At 47.6% G+C, this 19,041-nt stretch overlaps 3 protein-coding genes across 13 annotated transcripts in view; 2 read left to right on the forward strand and 1 right to left on the reverse strand.

The window, feature by feature from the left end:
* The first annotated feature begins 442 nt into the window (after window positions 1-442).
* On the forward strand, window positions 443-7,783 carry NFE2 (nuclear factor, erythroid 2). 5 transcript variants are annotated; one of them, XM_086398963.1, is made up of 3 exons: window positions 443-753; window positions 5,099-5,267; window positions 6,499-7,783. In XM_086398963.1, exons 2-3 carry the CDS (start codon window positions 5,154-5,156, stop codon window positions 7,507-7,509), a joined length of 1,125 nt encoding a protein of 374 aa, XP_086255089.1. In that variant the 5' UTR covers window positions 443-753; window positions 5,099-5,153; the 3' UTR covers window positions 7,510-7,783. The 5 variants fall into 5 exon arrangements, with proteins under 5 accessions (XP_086255089.1, XP_086255094.1, XP_086255092.1 ...); XM_086398968.1 differs by lacking the exon at window positions 443-753 and adding an exon at window positions 3,238-3,343; XM_086398966.1 differs by lacking the exon at window positions 443-753 and adding an exon at window positions 3,740-4,146.
* Window positions 7,784-9,561: 1,778 nt separating this feature from the next.
* Window positions 9,562-15,954, reverse strand: HNRNPA1 (heterogeneous nuclear ribonucleoprotein A1). 4 transcript variants are annotated; one of them, XR_015163496.1, is made up of 12 exons: window positions 15,855-15,954; window positions 15,192-15,308; window positions 14,773-14,919; window positions 14,425-14,635; window positions 14,238-14,330; window positions 14,056-14,148; window positions 13,743-13,817; window positions 13,390-13,548; window positions 12,685-12,840; window positions 12,381-12,446; window positions 9,913-9,988; window positions 9,562-9,704 (listed from the first exon to the last, which is right to left on the reverse strand). XR_015163496.1 is itself a non-coding variant. In XM_086398969.1 (11 exons), the coding sequence occupies exons 1-10, from the start codon at window positions 15,867-15,869 to the stop codon at window positions 12,391-12,393; spliced, it is 1,122 nt and encodes a 373-aa protein (XP_086255095.1). In that variant the 5' UTR covers window positions 15,870-15,954; the 3' UTR covers window positions 11,425-12,145; window positions 12,381-12,390. The 4 variants fall into 4 exon arrangements, 1 of the variants encoding a protein (XP_086255095.1); XR_015163498.1 differs by lacking the exon at window positions 13,390-13,548; XR_015163497.1 differs by lacking the exon at window positions 13,390-13,548 and having other exon boundaries at window positions 9,913-12,145.
* Window positions 15,955-16,564: 610 nt separating this feature from the next.
* The window catches only part of CBX5 (chromobox 5), a 34,578-nt gene continuing 32,101 nt past the window's right edge, over window positions 16,565-19,041 (forward strand). For 2 of the 4 annotated variants that reach the window (XM_086398974.1, XM_086398970.1), the window contains exon 1: window positions 16,565-16,674. The gene's annotated coding sequence lies outside the window, so the exon portion shown is untranslated. Of the gene's footprint in view, window positions 16,675-16,840; window positions 17,005-19,041 lie in introns of all 4 variants that reach the window. The other 2 variants (XM_086398973.1, XM_086398972.1) reach the window with 2 other exon arrangements.

The raw sequence follows: 19,041 nt of genomic DNA on the forward strand, positions 1-19,041 counted from the left end.
GGGAGAAGGCTACAGGTGAAAGGACACATCAAAGCGGCTGGGCCCCCCTCCCCTGAAAGCTCCCCTACCCCTTTCCCAGAGCCCAGGCTTTCCTGAAATAAAAGAAGTGTCCCGAAGGCCTACCTGCCTAACGACTGGGATGCTAGACATCTGGTCCTTTTCTCCAGCTGCTCTCCACCCTGCCAGGACTCAGTTTCCCTGTCCTGAAGACAGTCAAAGGGGCAAAGGGCAGGGGGTACAACTTGTATGAAGTTTAGAGGTCGCTCTGTCGCTTAGATCATCAGGTTGGAATTCATCATACGCATGGGAGAAACGCAGAGCTGGCTGGACTCCTGGGCTCGCACGGAGGGCTGGAAGCCATGTGTGCCCCATGCTGGCCGGGAGCAAGTTGGGGGCGGGGTGTGGGCAGAAACCACACCGGGCTCAAGTTTCCTCTCTTCGCCAGAAGGGGCAGGAGGAGAGGAGGGCCACGGGGAAAGGGGAGGGTTGGAGGAAGGACGGAGAACTCAGGCCGAGGGCTTCAGAGAAGAGGCTGGTGCGCCAGCCCGGAGCTCCCCGCACTCCACACTGGGCGCTCAGCGACCGCCTGGAGCTCCCGGAGCCTTCATACTGGGCGCTCAGAGATGGCCGGGGGGCGGGGCACGGCCCTCCGCGGCTCTCAGAGGTAGCAGGGATCCTCAGCCAGGAGGTGTCAGCCCAGACCGGCCTCATCTCTCTCATCGCTCTCCTCACCTCGCTGGGACCCTGCCACAGGTGCTTGCGGGTCGGGCGGGGAGAACTGCAGTGGATCTGGGGACAGGCTGGGGAGGTGGAGGAGGCAAAGGGAAAGAAGAATCAACTCGCAGGGCGATCCTAGGAGGTCGCAGACCTTACCAGGCTGCCCCTGGTCGTGGAATTTGACAGGTGTGGGAGACCTACGTGGCTTCTTGAGCCCTTTGGGATTCTTGGGGCAAAACGCTATGGATGGGGACCAGACAGTGGTTCCCCGAGGGATGCCTCAGGGGCTGGGGAGTGACCCTGAGTAACCCTTGGGCAGACTGGCTGTCGCTGGACTCTCAGGTATGCGGTACCATCCTTTCACCTACTCCATCCCATCACGCTGCCCTGCCCAGCCATCTGGGGAGGTCTAAGGGAAGTTGAGGAATCTGAAACAGTGGACACCTGGGCCGCTGAGAAGTGTTGTTGCACCAGGATGGGCTGCTAGGGCTTGGAGGTGCTGAGTTCTCGCCTCTCTGTGTGCCTTCTCTTCTCTGGGCCTGGGGCAGTGGGGATCAGCTCGAAGTGGGAGGGAGAGGAAGGCATCCCACCGCAGCATAGTTGCTTCTGACTGGAAATCTTGGCAGCTGAGGAGACAGTCGGCTGGGGACAGTGGCAGAGAGATCACCTGTCACAGCTGCTGGAGCTGAGATTCTCTATCATTGGGCTTACTAAGGACTGAGGTTGGGGTCTAGTGACTGGGTGATGGGACGGCAGAAACTCGTCCCTCTTTCCCTTGTTCCCATGCACCTGTTTGAGTCATGTGTGACCCCACATATCTTACTGTGCTCAGTCTTACTGTGCTCAAATCTCTCTCCACACCCTCAACTCCCTCTCCCTCCCCATGGCTCCCTCCACCCACCCCCTTTCCCCTCCATTCTGTTGCTTTCTCTCACTTCTGTGTGCCTCCCTCTCTTTGGAGATTCTTTCTAATCTTTCTAAGCTGCAGGCTGCTCACACATCACTCCACACCCCAGGTTTTACTGATCCCCCCCCATCCTTTCACTGCTTCTGTTGACACCTGGAGAGGAGAGGGAAGTCTAGTAAGCCTCAGAACCCCCTTGTCAAGGTGTTAGAGACCTGGGGCAGTAGATGGGGCCGAATACCTTCCTCTCCACAGCATCCCTCCCCAAATGGTCCTCAGTCTGTATCCTGAAACATAAAGCTCCATGTCATTCTGTGTGTACTCAGGGATTGTGATAAAATCTCTTTGGGTAAGCCAGAATGGTTTAGGATGAGAGTAAAGAGGGTGGATTATATTCCCTGGAGATGGTGTCCATCCTACACGATACGCAGTGTTGGGGAGCAAGATGGGTGTGTGACCTCAAAGTGTGGGCTAAACTGGAAAGTGAGGACCATTTGCTATAAAAGAAAAGGGACACAGGGAGGCAGGCTGCACTTTCCCAGGACCTCTTCACCTTCTGTACCCTTCGTGATGTTCTATTTGATCTGATTCCTTCTCTCTAAGCTATACCACTGGCTGCCAGCTCCCTGGCCTGTCTTCAGGAAGGTAGGCTCCTAAGACCCAGAGGAGCCTACAGCTGGTGTATAGACCACCACCCATCTCTGAGTGTCTAGGGAAGAACACACTACTCCCTTTTGGCCTGGCACAGACTTGTACCAGAGAGCAGGCTGGAGTTGATCCTGAGGTTCTCCTTAACTGCCTCTTTCCTTACTTCCTGTCTCCCCCAGTGACCCTTCTGGATTCTCATTTCCCTGTCCTAGGGTAAAGGGAGAATTAAATTCCTGGTCTTTATGAGAAGGGGCTGATATCTAGTTTCAGAGACCAGGGCAGCCTAGAACCCAGCCTTGCCTGGATCGAGGTTGTGAAAGAGAAGTCTGGAGATTACTTGCCAGACTTTCTGGCTTTGTGTTCTTTCAAGTAAATCCATATGGTTGGACTGGTTAACAGTTTTCAAAGTACAGTGGGCCTCTGGCACAGAAACACCTACCCAGGCCACTTGTTAAAGTGCTGATTGCCAGGTACCTGTACCTATGAACTCAGTTTTGATGGATCTGGGACAGCTTTCAGAATTCTGTGTTTTCACAAGCACCCCAGGTGAATGCAACCCACAATAAAGTTTGTGATTGCTTGAGCCAGATACAATCTACTGTAAGGAGGTTCTCCAGGTCTGTCTCCATTTAATGGCAGAGAATGAATAGAAAACAATTTACCTCAGATCATGCATGTGGAATGCCAGAGAACCTGGTCTCCTGCCTCCTAGGGCAGGATCTTTGTATTGCACTTAAGAGTCAGATCCGGGAAATTATACAGAGGGACAAAACGGGATGTGTGTGTGTGTGTGAGAAGGACTATGAGGCAAGAGTCATTGTCCCTGCCCCCTAAACCCCTTCTCCATTCACTTTGCCTTTGGGCAATTTCCGCCAGAACCTGGGTGGAGAAGGTGGGGTTCCGGTGTTGAAATGGCATCCTGGACAGACATAAACACCCCGCCCTCTGCCCACTGGCCAAGGGCCTGTGGCAACTCCCAGCTCTAGGGATGGCCATGCAACAAGGAGTGGGCAGGCAGGGACTTGGGGTGATCCTCCTTCGAAAGGACAATTTGCAGCTCTCGTGAATTTTGTGGTGAGTCAGAGTGGATTCCATATTAAATACCTGTGATAGGCCATCCTTGTGGTGATCTAAGGTCATCCAACCCTGTACTCTGTCTGTCCTTCTGTAAGTCTCCCCCACCCACCCAGTCTGCCTGCCTTTATTTCTACAGCAAACATAGGGTACAGTGCGTGGCCCTAAGAGATCAGAGGGCCCCTGCCAAATCTTTTTGGAGTGTCTTGCCAAAGGAAGGGAGAACAGATGAGGGTGAGATGGGTGTCAGGGAATAGGGAGGTGGAGTGAGGAGAAAGGGTGACAGAAAGGAGAAGATGAAGGCAGGGCTGAGGGATTGCTGAGAATGTTGAACTGTCCAAGCAGAGAGGGAGGGACCTCCAAATTCAACTTGTCTCACTCTCTGGTTTTACAAATGAGGAAACAGAGGCTCAGAGAAAGGCGACGGCTTGCCCGACATCTTGCTGCTGCGCAGGTCTGCAACTCCAGCCCAGATCCAAAGCAAAGGGGCTGGAGGGGAGTGAGTATTCAAGTCTCTAAAGAAATATTCCCTAGAAGAGAAAAGAGGCCAAGATTCCACAGAAGGAGCTGACTGAAGCTGCCTGCCAGTAGAGTCTCGGCGTAGCAAGACACGGGAGCAGCACTGGGAAGGCGCCTGGAAGGTGGGACAGGCAGTAGAGTCAGCAACCCTAGGTACCAGACCTGCTCTGCTATTGAGCAGCTTGAGTCTCAGCTTCAGAATGGACCTTATAGGATCTTTGTGAAAATCAATCTCATAAATTAATGCCTATAGACTCCCAGGCTCAGTTCTCAACAAATGCCAAGTAAGTCTTTGCTGTGGTTACTATATGACCTGGTTTGTGGGGTGGGGTATAGCCAAGAGGACCCTTCAGGACACAGGGCAGAGGTCCAGTGTCTCCAGAGACCATTCCTCCTCTGCTGCCTGCCACTGATAAACTTCTTATCTGGCCCAGGCAGGGGAGCCCAGGACCAGGATAGGAGGCGAGGGCAGGGCTGCTATCAGCCAGCAGGCCTGGGCCCTATCTTAGAGAAAGGGAGGGGCTGTCTGCTTGGCTCTTCCCACAACACGCTCCTTGGGGATCCCCAGGCACTCACTCTCAACTTGAAAGGAAAAGACTGAGATCCTAAAACTGAGGGCAGAGGAGAAGATCAGGAGTGATCCCTGATGCTGCTGCAGGAGACAGGAAAAATAAAACCACGACCCTAGGTGATGTGGCTTCTCTCCTGGCCTGTGATACAGTCCTGAGGAGTTAAGCAGTAGGGGAAAGAGAAGGCATCTTATCTGAAAAGAAGATAAAACCTACTGTGCTCCCAGAGGAACTGCCTACAGCCATAGCAGGTGAGGTAGAGATAACACAGCAGAAAAAGGCTTTCTAGCTTAAGGAGTTGTTGATGAGTCCAGTATGAATGGGGGGGTGAGGCGTCTCCTTCCCTCAGGTGAAGCTGGAGGGAGCCGCTCCGTGCATGCGCGCGTGTTCAGTCGCTCAGTCGTGTCAGACTCTTGGTGACCCCATGGACTGTAGCCCGCCAGGGTCCTCTGTCCATGGGATTTTCCAGGCAAGAATACTGGAGTGAGTTGTCATTTACTCCTCCAGGGGATCTTCCCCACACAATGATCAAACCCAAGTCTCCTGCATTGGCAGGTGGATTCCTTACCACTGCGCCACCTGGGAAGCCCAGCTGCTCAATGAAGAAGGACAAAACTGCTGACCCGTAGCAGGAGAGGCCCTAACCCTTGTTTCTCCTTTGATACAGGTTGCTGGGACCATCTGGGCTCTCGGGACCTCGGACCAGGCCCTGGCCCAGTAGGATGTCCCCGTGTCCTCCACAGCAGAGCAGGAACAGGGTAACACAGCTGCCCATTCCGGAGCCAGGTGAGATGGAACTGACTTGGCAGGAGATCATGTCCATCACTGAGCTGCAGGTAAGCCAGATAGTGGGGAATGAGGTGGTAGGGGGAGGAAAAAGCAACAAAACAGGGAGTCTGGCTGGGATTGAGGCCCTGGGTGTGCGTGGCAGGGGCTGGCGCTGGAGCAAGCAGAGCCCAGGGTCTCAAGATAGAGATTTTCTGGACACTGTGAAAAGAAGGGCTGGAGTCGAAGAGATCTGGAGGGAGGGCCAGAGCGTTGAGGGGGAGGGGTGCGGATGAGCAGGAGATAGCAGTGGTGGGAAGGAAGGATCTGATTGGGGGTGCAAGCTCTCTGGGCAGCCACTCTGCTCACGTCTCTCTACCTCACCTCCTGCCCCGCCTTCCCTTCTTCACCTTCCTCTGTTCTGCCCTCTTCCAACCCTGCCCATCTTCGTTCCTCATTTCCCCCCACTGTCCTCAGCAGCTGGGCCCCTTTCCCTCAGGTAGCAGAGCTGTAGTTCAGGGGCCTCAGGAAGGTGGGGGGTGGGGTCAGGCTATGCCGGGGTCCTTTCCTTCTGCTACTTGGACAAAGGGGTGTCTGTTGGCCTAACAATGATGCCTTTGTCCCCAGCTGGGCTGGAGCAGGGTGGCTCCCCGATGTGGGTTGGGGGCCCAGTTCTCCCCGGCATGTTCTCTCCTCCTCTCTGCACCTGGGCAGGGACAGAGGGACTGGAGGGGAAAGGGCAGAGCTGACGGAGGCTCCCTGAAGTAACTCTCTGCCCCAGACCTGGCACTGTGCCCACTCCATTCTCTCCTGCCGCCAGCCTGGGCCCTCAGGATCTGCCCTAAGCCCTCTTCCCACACAGCAGCTCCCTCTGCTGGGCACCCGGGGCATGGCCAGGGTCTGAACTTGACCCTTTGACCCTAGATAATGGCAGCAGGAAAAGGGTTCCAAGGGTCATCGTGGAGTGACTCCTTGTCTTCCTGAAGGAAATAAAGGGACAAGAGACATCTCGAGCCAGTAAGAACTTCTCCCGAAGAGGAGGGGATTCCACAACTGTTGCGGCATTAGGTAGTCCTTTCTGAAGTCTGACTTCAGCGAGTGCCCTTCCTGTTTAAGCCGCTTTCTTCATGAACTTACTCTGTCACAACTTTGCCAGAAGCTTTCAATGATTATTAGCAACTTTCTGTTCCCTTGTGATTATCTCACTGGTTCTTTCAGTGGGACTCAGATTGGTTCTGAGAGAGAGATGGTTTCTTCTTTTCCTCAGCCCATCTACAAACCTCTTGGTGTCTTTTCTTGCAGGGTCTGAATGCTCCAAGTGAGCCATCGTTCGAGCCCCCAGCCCCTGTCCCATACCCAGGGCCCCCACCGCCTCCAAGTTACTGCCCCTGCTCTATCCACTCGGAGCCTGGCTTTCCCCTTCCTGCACCACCTTATGAGCTCCCAGCACCCACGTCTCATGTCCCAGACCCTCCGTACTCCTATGGCAGCAACATGACTGTACCAGTCTCCAAGCCACTGACCCTCTCGGGCCTGCTCAGTGACCCCCTCCCAGACCCCTTGGCCCTCCTGGACATTGGGTTGTCAGCGGGGCCATCCAAGCCCCAAGAAGACCCAGAATCTGACTCAGGATTATCCCTCAACTATAGCGACGCTGAATCTCTTGAGTTGGAGGGATCGGAGGCTGGCCGGCGTCGCAGCGAGTATGTAGAGATGTACCCAGTGGAGTACCCCTACTCACTAATGCCCAACTCCTTGACCCACCCCAACTATGCCTTGCCACCTGCCGAGACCCCCTTAGCCTTAGAACCCTCCTCTGGCCCTGTGCGGGCCAAGCCCACTGCACGGGGGGAGGCAGGGAGTCGGGATGAGCGGCGGGCCCTGGCCATGAAGATCCCCTTCCCTACGGACAAGATTGTCAACCTGCCAGTAGACGACTTTAACGAGCTGCTGGCGCGGTACCCGCTGACAGAGAGCCAGCTGGCCCTGGTCCGGGACATCCGAAGGCGGGGCAAGAACAAGGTGGCTGCCCAGAACTGTCGCAAGAGAAAGCTGGAGACCATCGTGCAGCTGGAGCGGGAACTGGAGCGGCTGGGCAGCGAGCGGGAGCGGCTTCTCCGGGCCCGAGGCGAAGCCGACCGGACCCTAGAGGTCATGCGCCAACAGCTGACGGACCTGTACCGTGACATTTTCCAGCACTTACGGGATGAAGCAGGCAACAGCTACTCCCCTGAAGACTATGCGCTACACCAGGCTGCTGATGGGGCCATCTTCCTGGTGCCCCGGGGGACCAAGATGGAGGCCACAGACTGAGCTGGCCCGAGGGGATGGGACTGGTGATGGGGGTTTCCTTCATTCTCTTCTGATAAAGGTCCTCCCCGTCCATGAGGCCCAGTGGGAGCTGAGTTCTGTAGACCAGGAGGGGACCACAGCTGGAAACCCGGCATTTGGAAGGTCCGAGGTGTGTTCAGTGAGACTTGCCTGGAGGCAAGGATGTGAGGGGAGGGCTGGAATCTCTCTTCAGTGGTTCAGTTTTCTAGGTTTCCAGTCTCGATTGAGCTTTGGTATATAAAGCACTCTATGGAAATGGCCTTGTGCGGTCTTCTTTTTCAAGGGAGGGTGATGAAGTGGGGTGCTCCTCAGACCTCACTGCCTGTTGGTGGTGGGGAGGGTGTTCTGCTGAGCTTGCTCCTCTCTCTCCCCTATGACTGTAGGAGACGGGACACACGAGTTGGGCCTGAGCAGTGTGATCTACCACTTTTAAACCCCTTCTCAGAGCCAGAGGCCATGATTTGAGGAGCCCCATCTTCTTCAGTGGCCCCCTATTTATAGAGCTAGGATTGCTGCTGGAGCTGGCTAGACCCTCTGTAAGAGGTTCCCGAGTGTTAGGACTGAAAAGCCTAGAATGCCCACAGGACAGGCCTTTCTTGATTGGAACAAGAGAATTGGATTGGAACCCAACTTTCACCCTGATACTGGGAAAAGACTGAGTGTAAGAGAAGGGGGTGACAGGGGAGGGGGTGGTTGGATGGCATTACGGGCTCAATGGACATGAGTTTGAACAAATTCCAGGGGTGAAAGACAGGGAAGCCTGGCGTGCTGCAGTTCACAGGGTCTGAGCCGAACACCACTGAGTGACTGATCAAGTTTTAGAGGACTTCACACACCCAGGACTGGTAAAACTTGCTCCACAGCAACATACCATGTGCATTTTGGTTAAATCATCCATCTCCCTGGTTATGTTAGATATTACCCAATTCTTGTTTTAGTGTGCTGCCCTTCCCCCACCCCCTACTTCCCCTTCTATATTTTTAAAGATCTAGGGCCTTTTGCTCGTATGTTTTTTAGAACAATTAAGTTTCAAACTCCCTCCACACACCTTTGTCCTGTTGCTTGGATTTGGGGCAGTTCCCAATCTTCCTGATCACTAGATTATATAAATTACCTCTTTGGAGTATTTTGCTTCTATTTAACATTTCTATTCCATTTCACTAGAGAAACCTTACTTCCAAGTTCTTGATACTCATTACAGTTTTAAGACAAAAAAAAATCAGAAGTGATTGAAATAAAAACTTAATGGCTACAGATTCAGAAAAAGTTGGTCTCCAGTGAACGAAAACTTCCTAACAGATCTGAAGACAGTCCAACTTGTCAACTTTCTCAAAAACTTGAAAATGTGAGGTCAGGTAGTTTGAGATAGCAGACTCAAGTTTTTTCATTCAAATCAAAGCCACAAAAATGGTAATTGAGACTAGACATTTATTCAACAAATTATTTAATAGGCACATAATAAGCTCCAGGTATTGTTCTAGGCACTGGAGATACTGCTCATGGAGGTACACTAGTGGGAAAGACTTCTCAGACACATATATTCATCAGTAAGTACTTCAGGTGAAAGATGGAAGGGTGGGTCACAAAAACTGGTTATTTCATATAAAAAATGGGGAATTTCCTTACTCGTAATTCTGGTTAATAATGGACCCATGGATTCACAAGCTTTCTTTTACCAAAGATGGAAACAGGCTAGAGAAAAATACAAGCACTTGCTCAGAGTTAAACTACTGCTTTCAAACACATTTCTAGGCTTATTACCTTTGTGAAGGTGAAGTACCTCCTTTACTTGTGGCTCTTTTTGAAGCTGGAAATAATTGACCAATAAAAGCTTGTTCACTCCTGGATGAGGTCCACTATGCTCAAGAACTTAACACTAATAAGGAATGAGGGTCCAATTCTGGTGTACCAGACACCTGGCTATCATTAATTCCTCTATTTCCCATTCTCAAACTTCATCTGGTAAAGAACAGGCAGCATCAAGTTATTTACCGTAAATATCATGAAGGAAGACAAAGAAAACAAGGCACAAAACCAAGTTAAATGCATTTTATTTTTTAAGTTCATTCACAAAACTGAATGATTGATTCAAGCTGCACAGCAGGTAGTAAGTAACTGCATGGCAGTGACAAATCAAGCACCAAGAGGCTCAGATAAAGGTCCTCATAAGGATGTTTCTGCAAAAAGAAAAAAGTACATAAGCAGATGAAAGAATCTACCATTATACCCATTCTCTTCACTGAGAATCCCATTGTTTTAATAGTGTTTGCTGGCTAGTCTGTTAGGTAGATAACAGATCAAGCTATGAGACCTCTCTAGTCTATGAGGGACAGCTTGTCATTTTTCTTTGGGAATACTAAACACTGTTGCTTTATAAAAGCTTACCTTTTTATCCATGAGCTTGGCCTGAAGTTTCTGGATTTTTTAAAGAGTTGATATGCCTGTGATAGCAGAGTCCTCCCTAGAAAAGTAAACAGCCTTTAGAACTAGCTTTTTTTCTGAGACAAGTTCCATCTCAGGCTAACCCCCCACCTCCCACTAACGGCCCACCCAACCTCCCACAAGCATTTGGGGGAAGATTCTAATATTACTTTGAGCCATTGTTTTAAGGAAATAGATCAAAGGAAGGTAAGAAATATAGAAATTAAAGGGTAAATATATATCACAGTAGAGGTAATTTAAAAAAGTGCTCACTTCCTTCATTTGGGAGCCACCAAGAGTAGGGTGTCAATTTAAAGCAACTCAGTTCCAGAAAAACCAAGTTCAGCTTAACTGGACTAGTTTTGGCTCAATATATTAAGGAAAATGAGAAGGCTGGATTTTAGAGAGCTATATGGATGTAAGTAAAATCTGTTCTTACCTATCAGCATAGCAATAAAACCTTTTCTCCTGGTTCTGACTGCTAGTCCTAAGAGTCAGGTGTGCCTTACTCTTGTCTGCCTCCTTCCTTGCGATGGTCACTGAAACTTCTCTCTCCTAGCTTTCATGGAGTGCCGTGGCCTGCCCCTGGCTTATCTGTACTCCACATACCACAAGTGTCTACTCTCAGCTGTAGAGTGTCTGGGCTCGGAGCCATTCGCGCTATACTTGCTAGCAGTTCCTAGTAGCTGAAACATCTCTCCTGGATCTTTAAAGGCATTGTCACGAATCCTGAGGTATCTGCAAACTCCCTCAATAGTTAAGGTTCCACCTGCCATTGCAAACTCAGCCAATATCAAGCCCATGGAACTATTACCCATGCTTTCCCACCCACCTCCACCTCCCACCCAACCCCACCCCAACCCCACCCCCCAACTTCCAGGTAACACACCCATGGGATGGAGTACACAATCCTAGTGGTAAACAATTATCTATACTACTAGGTACAATGGCACTGAAATTGAGGGCACCAAAGCGAGGGCTCAAAGGAAGCTATGTACAAATAACAATGATTGGATAATAACGTTATAAAGATTTTAAAAGTCATTTTCTATACAAGCAACATTTTAGGATGGTTGTGTGATCTTGTGCTGTATTTAAAGGAAAACTGCAGTTAGCATGTATTTAAGTAGACAATATGGTTTCTCACCACATTAAATTCTAATCTCCATATAGTAAGTGGTCAATCCATAAACCTCTATAAAGACCCACCCAACCAGGACAGAAACTGCAGTTTTCCTTTAATGTAAGCCTTTTTTTTGTGTTGAATAAAATTCTTAATGGCACTAGTCAGTTTTAAAAAAGGTCTTCCCCCAAACTTCTAATTTGTGGATTTACGAGGTGGCATTAGCCAGCAGCTGGTTTCTATTCTCTGGCAGAGTTTTGAACTTGAATTGATAGAAGCATTCAACATCAGGGGTAGAGGGTAGGGAAGGTCCAAAACTCTGCCAGTCCCGAATCCATACAGTTGTCATTCCATTCAAGAGGGTATTAAATCTTTTATTGATTACACATGATAATGGATGATACACAAGCTTCATTCCCATCTATAACTTTATCTGGTACCATAATTCAATTTAGATATATTGCATAGGATGTGCCAACAATCATTAATAACCAAAAAAAATAAAAAAAAAACTCCATGACTTTGCATGGGTGACCCTTTTAATGGTGGACTCCAGGTCACAACACAGTAACTGTCAGTTCAACTACACCAAGGTTCTGAAGACAACAGCTTCTCCACCAAGCAGGTTGTAAATAAATTTCAAATGGAACCTGGCATCACCCTGAAGGAATTCTAACTTCACACTGTTGGGGTAGTTTACCAAAATGGCTTCAGAGTAGACTAACTTTACACAGCACATTAAAAAAAAAAAAAAGACATTTATTCAGCGTCATGATCAGACTATTACATTTAGCAATCAACAGCATGGGTGCAAAAAAAAAATCTACATTAAAACCCTTTGTTGGAATGCTTTACACTTTCCACAGAACAGAAACTAAAATAACCTGTTATACAATTAGTCACAAGTACAGTCCTCGAGTTTTTTGCCCATACACATGAGTATTGTCTAAAACATGTCTTCTTTGTAGCAGCTAGGCCCTGCCACCACTGTGCTTGGCTGAGTTCACAAATCTGTTGTAACCTGTAGCTTCCCTGTCACTTCTCTGGCTCTCCTCTCCTGCTAAGCTTTGTTTCCTGTTGAACAATATGGAATAAAGTTGTTAATCTAAACATATTAAGACTCAAGGCTACAATCCAATAGCAAGTTGTTTCCCACAAATTTTGCTGATCTGAATATTAACTTAATATCCACAATTTTACTGTAATTATAATGTTAACTATGTTGCACTGCTCAGCTATATTAGGGTTACTGGGTTCATTATAAATTACAATTAAGTGAGAATAACAACAAAAAAAGGTGTTCACTTACCTGGCAGTAATTAAAACCTTCTGCCACTGCCATAGCTACTGCTGCTGCTGGAGCCACCATAGCCACCTAAGAACAAAATTTATTCTCTTAAGCTTTAGAAGTACGAATAGTAACGATGTTTTTATAGTTGGGGCTTAACCTATTTACATTGTTTAAGTTGAAAATCACAGGTTGGGGGAGCCCAACTCAAACTATTTTAACTCAGTCATTTAAAATTTCCTCAACGTTTTAAATTGTCAGCATTTTGTTTTCCACATTTCCTAAACAATTAGTTTAGCCCTCCAATACCACATATATACCATACCTTGGTTTCGTGGTTTGGCAAAGTATTGGCCTCCACCACCATAGGGGCCAGAACTTCTGCCTCCAAAGTTTCCTCCTTTCATGGGTCCAAAATTTGAAGATTGATTGTTGTAATTGCCAAAATCATTGTAGCTTCCGCCACCTCCAAAATTGCTTCCTAAGAATGGAAAAGAGGACCTTTATATGTTATTCAGGGAAAATGAGAAATCCTAGTGTTCAGGGTAAAAAAGTTGCTTGATCTGCCTTGCTCCCAAACTTCTGTGGCTCCAATTTCAATCATCTTTGTATTTCATGTGCAAGGCACTCAATTGAATAATCCAATTAACTAAAACTTCACCCAACTCACCATGGCATAACAAAAGGTACACATTCTCTCGCCTTTAAGGCCTTCACCCAGCCAGGGGCACAGCAAACACATGCTGGATACATCAACTAAGCGCCTAAGATCCCAAGAGTTAACACTAAATCCTGCTAGACGCTAATCTAATTCCAATTGAAGACACCACTATCCACTTAACCATCTATCTATTTGGGAGTGAGGCGGCCCCAGCTTAAAGCTAGGAGGAGGTAGCATTGCAAGCCCATTAAAAAAAAGTACCATGCAGCACAACACACAATGCTTTAAAACCATCAAATCCTCCTAAGGATAAACTCTAAAAAGCTAATCTAGCTATTGCACCAAGTACTTGGATCACTGGATACCTACCACTACCACCGCCAAAGCCGCCTCCGCCTCCACCGTTGTTATAGCTGTCATAGCTGCCACTCCCGCCATAGCCACTGCCCTGGTTTCCATAACCCTGTCCACCACTTCCATAGCCTCTGCTTCCTCCAGAGTAACCAGGGCCGCCTCCTCCATAACCACCTACAAGAATACAAGTCTTCTCAATAAGACAAAAGTATTCAGCAGTCAAATTCTGTGCAAGCATGGCTAAAGGCCTGCTCACAACATGCTATTAGATCATTGTTGAGCTTATCATGCACTAGGGTTTTAGTCTCTACTAACCTATTCTAAAGGTTGCCAAAATTTTTTACCTGTGGTTCTTTAAAAAAACTTACCGTCATTACCAAATCCATTATATCCATCCCCACTGCCACCATATCCGCCACCACCACGGCTGCCACCAAAGCCACCTAGAAGAAAATGGAATTTAAAAACCAGGTCTAAAGTATGTGGACTGCATACAAGTTACCTTATATTAAGTATAAATTTAAGGAAGCATTCAATTAGAACTATTTCCATATTTAACAGTTACTTGTTAGAGAGGAGCCAGAACTATATCTGGATTAAAATGTAACTTTCAACAAGTCATCAAGGGATCATTACAATTTTACCATTAACTCTTTATTAGTAAACTATAGCCAAAGATACCTCGACCACTGAAGTTTCCTCCACGACCAAAGTTGTCATTCCCACCAAAACCACCTCCACGACCGCCACCAAAGTTTCCAGAACCACTTCGACCTGAAGAATCAAGATGAGGTGTTGGGCTATACAGACAGACTGCAATTATTCAAAATTATGTTTACGGTTTAGTTAAGTAGCAAACTCACCTCTCTGGCTGGATGAAGCACTAGCCATCTCTTGCTTAGACAGGGCTTTTCTCACTTCACAGTTGTGGCCATTCACAGTGTGGTATTTCTGAACTACACGATTTTGGAAATAAACAGGTCATCTCAGAATTCAGTATACAGCATAGATTTCAGAACCGTTAACAAATGCCAGCCACCTGATACTTACTGACAATCTTGTCTACGGAGTCATGGTCATCAAAGGTTACAAAAGCAAAGCCTCTCTTTTTGCCACTGCCTCGGTCAGTCATGATTTCAATTACTTCAATTTTCCCGTACTGTTCAAAATAATCTCTCAGGTGATGTTCTTCAGTGTCTTCTTTAATGCCACCAACAAAAATCTTTTTCACAGTTAAGTGGGCACCAGGTCTTTGAGAATCCTAATGTAAGAAAAATTAACCTATGTTATTGAAACCTATTTAAGTTAGGAATATTAAGTCTATTATACCCCCACATGTAAAGTCCTCCTAGTGGAAATCCTTCAAATGACTAATGCAAGAAGGAAAAAGGTACTTACTTCTCTTGAGACGGCCCTCTTTGGTTCCACAACTCTTCCGTCCACCTTGTGTGGCCTTGCATTCATGGCCGCATCCACCTCCTCCACCGTGGCATACGTGACAAACCCGAAGCCTCTGGAGCGCTTGGTGTTTGGATCCCTCATTACCTTAAAATGTTTAATACGTGTTAAGACCCCCGAAATGGTTGACTTTTCTTCCTTGACTAAGGTTAACAAGAAACTTTATTACCAACAGTTTATCTCAAGTCCTTCCTTTTCCCATTAACCATCTGCAGTAAATTAGTTGGGTGCTTTTTTACTCAGTTAAAGCCACTCCATACGTACAGCTACCATCCTATTAGCATTCAAACAACAACCGCAGCAACTTAAGCCAAGGAAACCAACTAGTTCTACAGCCCTTTGTCTCTTTCGAGTCTTACCACACAGTCTGTGAGCGTTCCCCATTGCTCAAAATGGCTCCTCAGACTCTCATCGGTTGTTTCAAAGCTCAATCCTCCGATGAAGAGCTTCCGCAGCTGTTCGGGCTCTTTGGGAGACTAGGAGAGGAGGAGGGGAAGAATTAAGCAAGGCTATAACGCAAATTATCTTTCAGTTGCAAGAAAACAGATAGCAACGTAGGAAGCACTTGTTCCTTTGGGGCGCAACAAACCACGTGTTTCTCCCCACTGGGGGAGGCAAGATGTTGGGGGCTGGGTGGGCTCGGAGGCTCTGAGCGCATGCGTCCCTTACTCTCCCTCCGACGCACGCGCAACAAAAGGACTAAGAAAGAAAACTACATGGCCCACATCCGTCTGTAGCTGCTCTTTTAAAAAGCAGCCCATTGGGACAAGGTAAAAAGCAGACTAAATGTGCCTAAGAGTTTTGCAAGGGGCACCGAGCAGGCGTGATTGCTAAGGGTCGCAAGACAGCAGCCTCATGGCGACGAGGACAAAATGGCGACCTCAACTTAGGGAGGGGGAGGCCCGGGCAGCGATCGAAGAACCGTCGACAGGGCTGGGGCAAGCAGGCAAACAAACTGCACCCTGCTAAACTCAGGAAAGGAAGAGGAAAGGATATTCAGCTGGGGAGGGCGTCTTACCCACCTCTGATTTAGACATGATGGCAGTGGAGGCGGGGAAGACTTCAACGATGCTTTCTCGGCGGCGTCCACGGGCAGAAAGGAGTAACCTCACGAATGTATCTGCCAGCCTACCTTCGGCCTCCCTTTTTTATCCCGCCTCCGCGCTTTCGGCATTGGTAGACTCCGCCCCTGAATAGCTCTGATTGGATATTTGAAACAGCTTTCCCCTACCATTGGTCTCTGGTGTTGCATTGCTGTGTAACGTCATCCATTTGGGCGTTCTACGCAGTCTCCACCCCTCGGGGTCTATTGGCTCTCGAGTAATATTATTCTTAACTAGTGTGATTGGCTAGTAATTCAATCATTCATGTTCGAATGTACTTAAGTTATTTAAAGAAACTTTTTAATCCTCTACGGCCTTAAATGTTATATTCAGTTTACCTGGCAAACCATGATTAATACTATACATCAGAAAAGCAGTTAGCAAGTTACAATATTTTCTTTTTTTGACAACGACTGCCTGCTGAGCGCATGTGTAGGAAAATGGCGAGTTTACGCAGGCGCGTAAGAAGTTCCGTTTGGCGCTAGGAACACGTGAAATGGCGGGCAGAAGACGGCGGCGAACCTAAGGCGCCTGCGTAGTGGCGGGAGTTGGGCCCCTTTTGCGCAGGCGTAATGGGCGGGGAAAGGGTCCGGTCTCAGGATTGGTCGCGCAGGCGCAGGGAAGGATCCGTTTTGGCGGGCGGTTGGCGTTGCGCAGAAGGCGGCAGCGGCGGTGGCTTGTGGTCTCACCACAGAAGAACAGGGGAGACGTTAGCGTGAGTGGTCGGTCTCGATCCCGGGTAAGTGGCGGACAGTCTTGCCTACGCATACGAGGTCTTGAACCGACTCCAATTGGTCCCGTTATTGTGTGTAATGAATGGACCGCGGGGTGGGGGATCGTGAAGGGGGAGCGGTGGGTCCACCCAACCAATGGAAGAACAGGGGCGGGATGTTTTATCCCCGTAGGTTCTGTGGAGCTTTGCAGCCGAAGAGTTTGACTGGCGAGTGTATAGGCCAATTGGGTCTGCCTTTAGCTGCCGACTGACCGGTCCTTGGGCCATCGGTATGTAGGAGGAGGGCTTGCTCCTCCTGAGCAGCGGCTCACTGAGCCAATGAGCACGAAGCGCGCGGTAGGTTGGGCTCCTCGGAGAGGCAGCGGTTTGACTCCAGTGGGGGATGCGGGAGTCGAGCGCTTAAATGGATAGACCAAATCTGGAGCCAGTAGGCACACAGCCTATTGAAAGCGCTCGGGCTGACTGCCCAATCAGCGCTCCAGCAGAGGGAGGTCTTAGATTTGGGGATGCGAGGATGAGGAGTCACTGCCTGCGATGTCGCGTGGGGGTGGGTATTTTATCCACAATGGTTTGAACGAAGCCTTTGAGCTTCCAGGCCACACACTTATCTGGTAGGGAAGCTGTAAGTTTGGTACTGAATGCCTGAATTTTGGCTTTTGTTTTCCCACATCGGTACATCCCACAATCCCACATTTTTAGGTTGGGGGGTGGGGACAAGGAATGTTTTTTGACTTTGAGAACTTCTTTACGAAGACTGCCTTGAAATATTAGAAAGTGTAGGATAAATCTCTTTGTACTGTTGCGGAAAGGTACCCAGGAAAAGTCAACATAATAGTAATAATGCATATTTCCACGGACAAAGAGATTTGTAAATCCATAGAAAAAGTTTTGGCAAGCTAACATAACAAAGGGTGTTACCTCCAGGGTTACAGTGGGATGGAGACAGGTTGGATCTCCAATGTTTAAATCTTTGCAGGGATAATAATTTGTAATTAAAGTTAAAATTTAAAGCCAATTGTTTTTGTGTTTTTTAGTTACAAGCAAGTACTTCTCACCTCAAAAAAGTGCTGTTTTTCTGTTAAGAACTAAGGTGACCCTCGATTTTAAAATGCAAATTTTGAAAAGGTGACTCTGAGTACTTGCTAGGCATCATGCTAAATGTTTTACAAGCATTGCCCATGTCTCCAGAGTCTTTTAAGTTCTTCTCTGAGCATCTTTTCTCTGCATCTGTATCTCTCTCTTTAATCCATTACAGATCTCCTAAGCCCTTTCTGCTGTTCCTTTGAGGACATCTGGATTTAGATAAAAAAACAAGTTGCTTAAGGAGGTTAATGCTTAGGATGTTGGAGATAGGACTCATTCATCACCTGGGTTGTTTTTTTTTTTTTTTTTTGCCTTTTGATTTTATTTCCTTCAAAGTATTTTATAAGTAGTCCATATCGTGTTGGTAATGGCCATTCTACTCTGTCCAGTATTTTTTAGTAAAATATTTTAATTACATATTGACTGTATCAGAGTCTATACTGCTCTATTATTTACTGATTTATTGTCAAAGAGAAAATCTTTAAATATTGTAATTAATTCAGATCCACATGAAATACTGTTATGAGTAGAGACTTTTCTGATATACAAAAGGAAGATGATTTTAACTGAGCTTATTGTGAACAGAGGAGAGATTTTCCTGTTTGGCACTTGCAAAAGGAAAACCTATTTTGTACTTGCTTGTAAGCTGTTTGTAGGTATTCTAATAATGTAACTACTTCATTTATAACATTTATAAGAACTAAAGTGATAACAGATTAAGGGTGAAAAAAAGTGAAAGCTTTGGTTGTTCAGTCCTGTCTGACTCTTGCAACCCCATAGACTGTAGCCTGCCAGACTTCTCTGTCCATGGAATTGTCCAGGCAAGAATACTGGAGTGGGTAGTTATTCCTTTTTCCAGGGGATCTTCCCGAACCAGGGATCGAACTCGGGTCTCCTGCATTACAGGCAGACTACCGTCTGAGCCACCAGGGAAGCCCCATCTGTCCCTGATTTATTTAGGTTTGAAAGGAATACAGTTTTGATCTACTACAGAGTTTTTCAGTCTCAGCGATATTGACATTTTGAGCTTAATAAATGCATCTCACCTCCCCCACACCTCTTCTTGGGACAATCAGAATGTCACCAAATGTCCTTTGAGGGAAGAGTGCAAAATCTCCACTTGAAAACCATTGATCTGAAATGACAGATGGTAGAATCAATTATCTTGTCAAAATCTTTTATTTTACCAATTGGAATTTAGAGATAAGATAGGTGAAGTGTTTAGGAAATGTTGATTCTCTCTTCAGATGTAGAGTGATCACTGTTTGATTGGATAAAAGGAAAGCTACA

The sequence above is a fragment of the Bos grunniens genome, chromosome 5 (assembly GCF_055505025.1).
Source record: "Bos grunniens cultivar Pamir isolate PY7600 chromosome 5, Bosgru_T2T1.0, whole genome shotgun sequence".
Classification (NCBI taxonomy): Eukaryota; Metazoa; Chordata; class Mammalia; order Artiodactyla; family Bovidae; genus Bos; species Bos grunniens.

Excerpts from the sequence above, each read along its gene's own strand:
- NFE2 (XM_086398965.1), top strand. The coding sequence starts at position 4,808 with ATGCGCGCGTGTTCAGTCGCTCAGTCGTGTCAGACTCTTGGTGACCCC. Across the intron at positions 4,915-5,098 it reads TTCCAGGCAAGAATACTGGA|GTTGCTGGGACCATCTGGGC; the intron begins GTGAGTTGTCAT and ends CCTTTGATACAG. Across the intron at positions 5,268-6,498 it reads TGTCCATCACTGAGCTGCAG|GGTCTGAATGCTCCAAGTGA; the intron begins GTAAGCCAGATA and ends CTTTTCTTGCAG.
- HNRNPA1 (XM_086398969.1), bottom strand. Across the intron at positions 14,149-14,237 it reads TGCTTCATCCAGCCAGAGAG|GTCGAAGTGGTTCTGGAAAC; the intron begins GTGAGTTTGCTA and ends TTGATTCTTCAG. Across the intron at positions 13,818-14,055 it reads AGGAAACTTCAGTGGTCGAG|GTGGCTTTGGTGGCAGCCGT; the intron begins GTATCTTTGGCT and ends ATTTTCTTCTAG.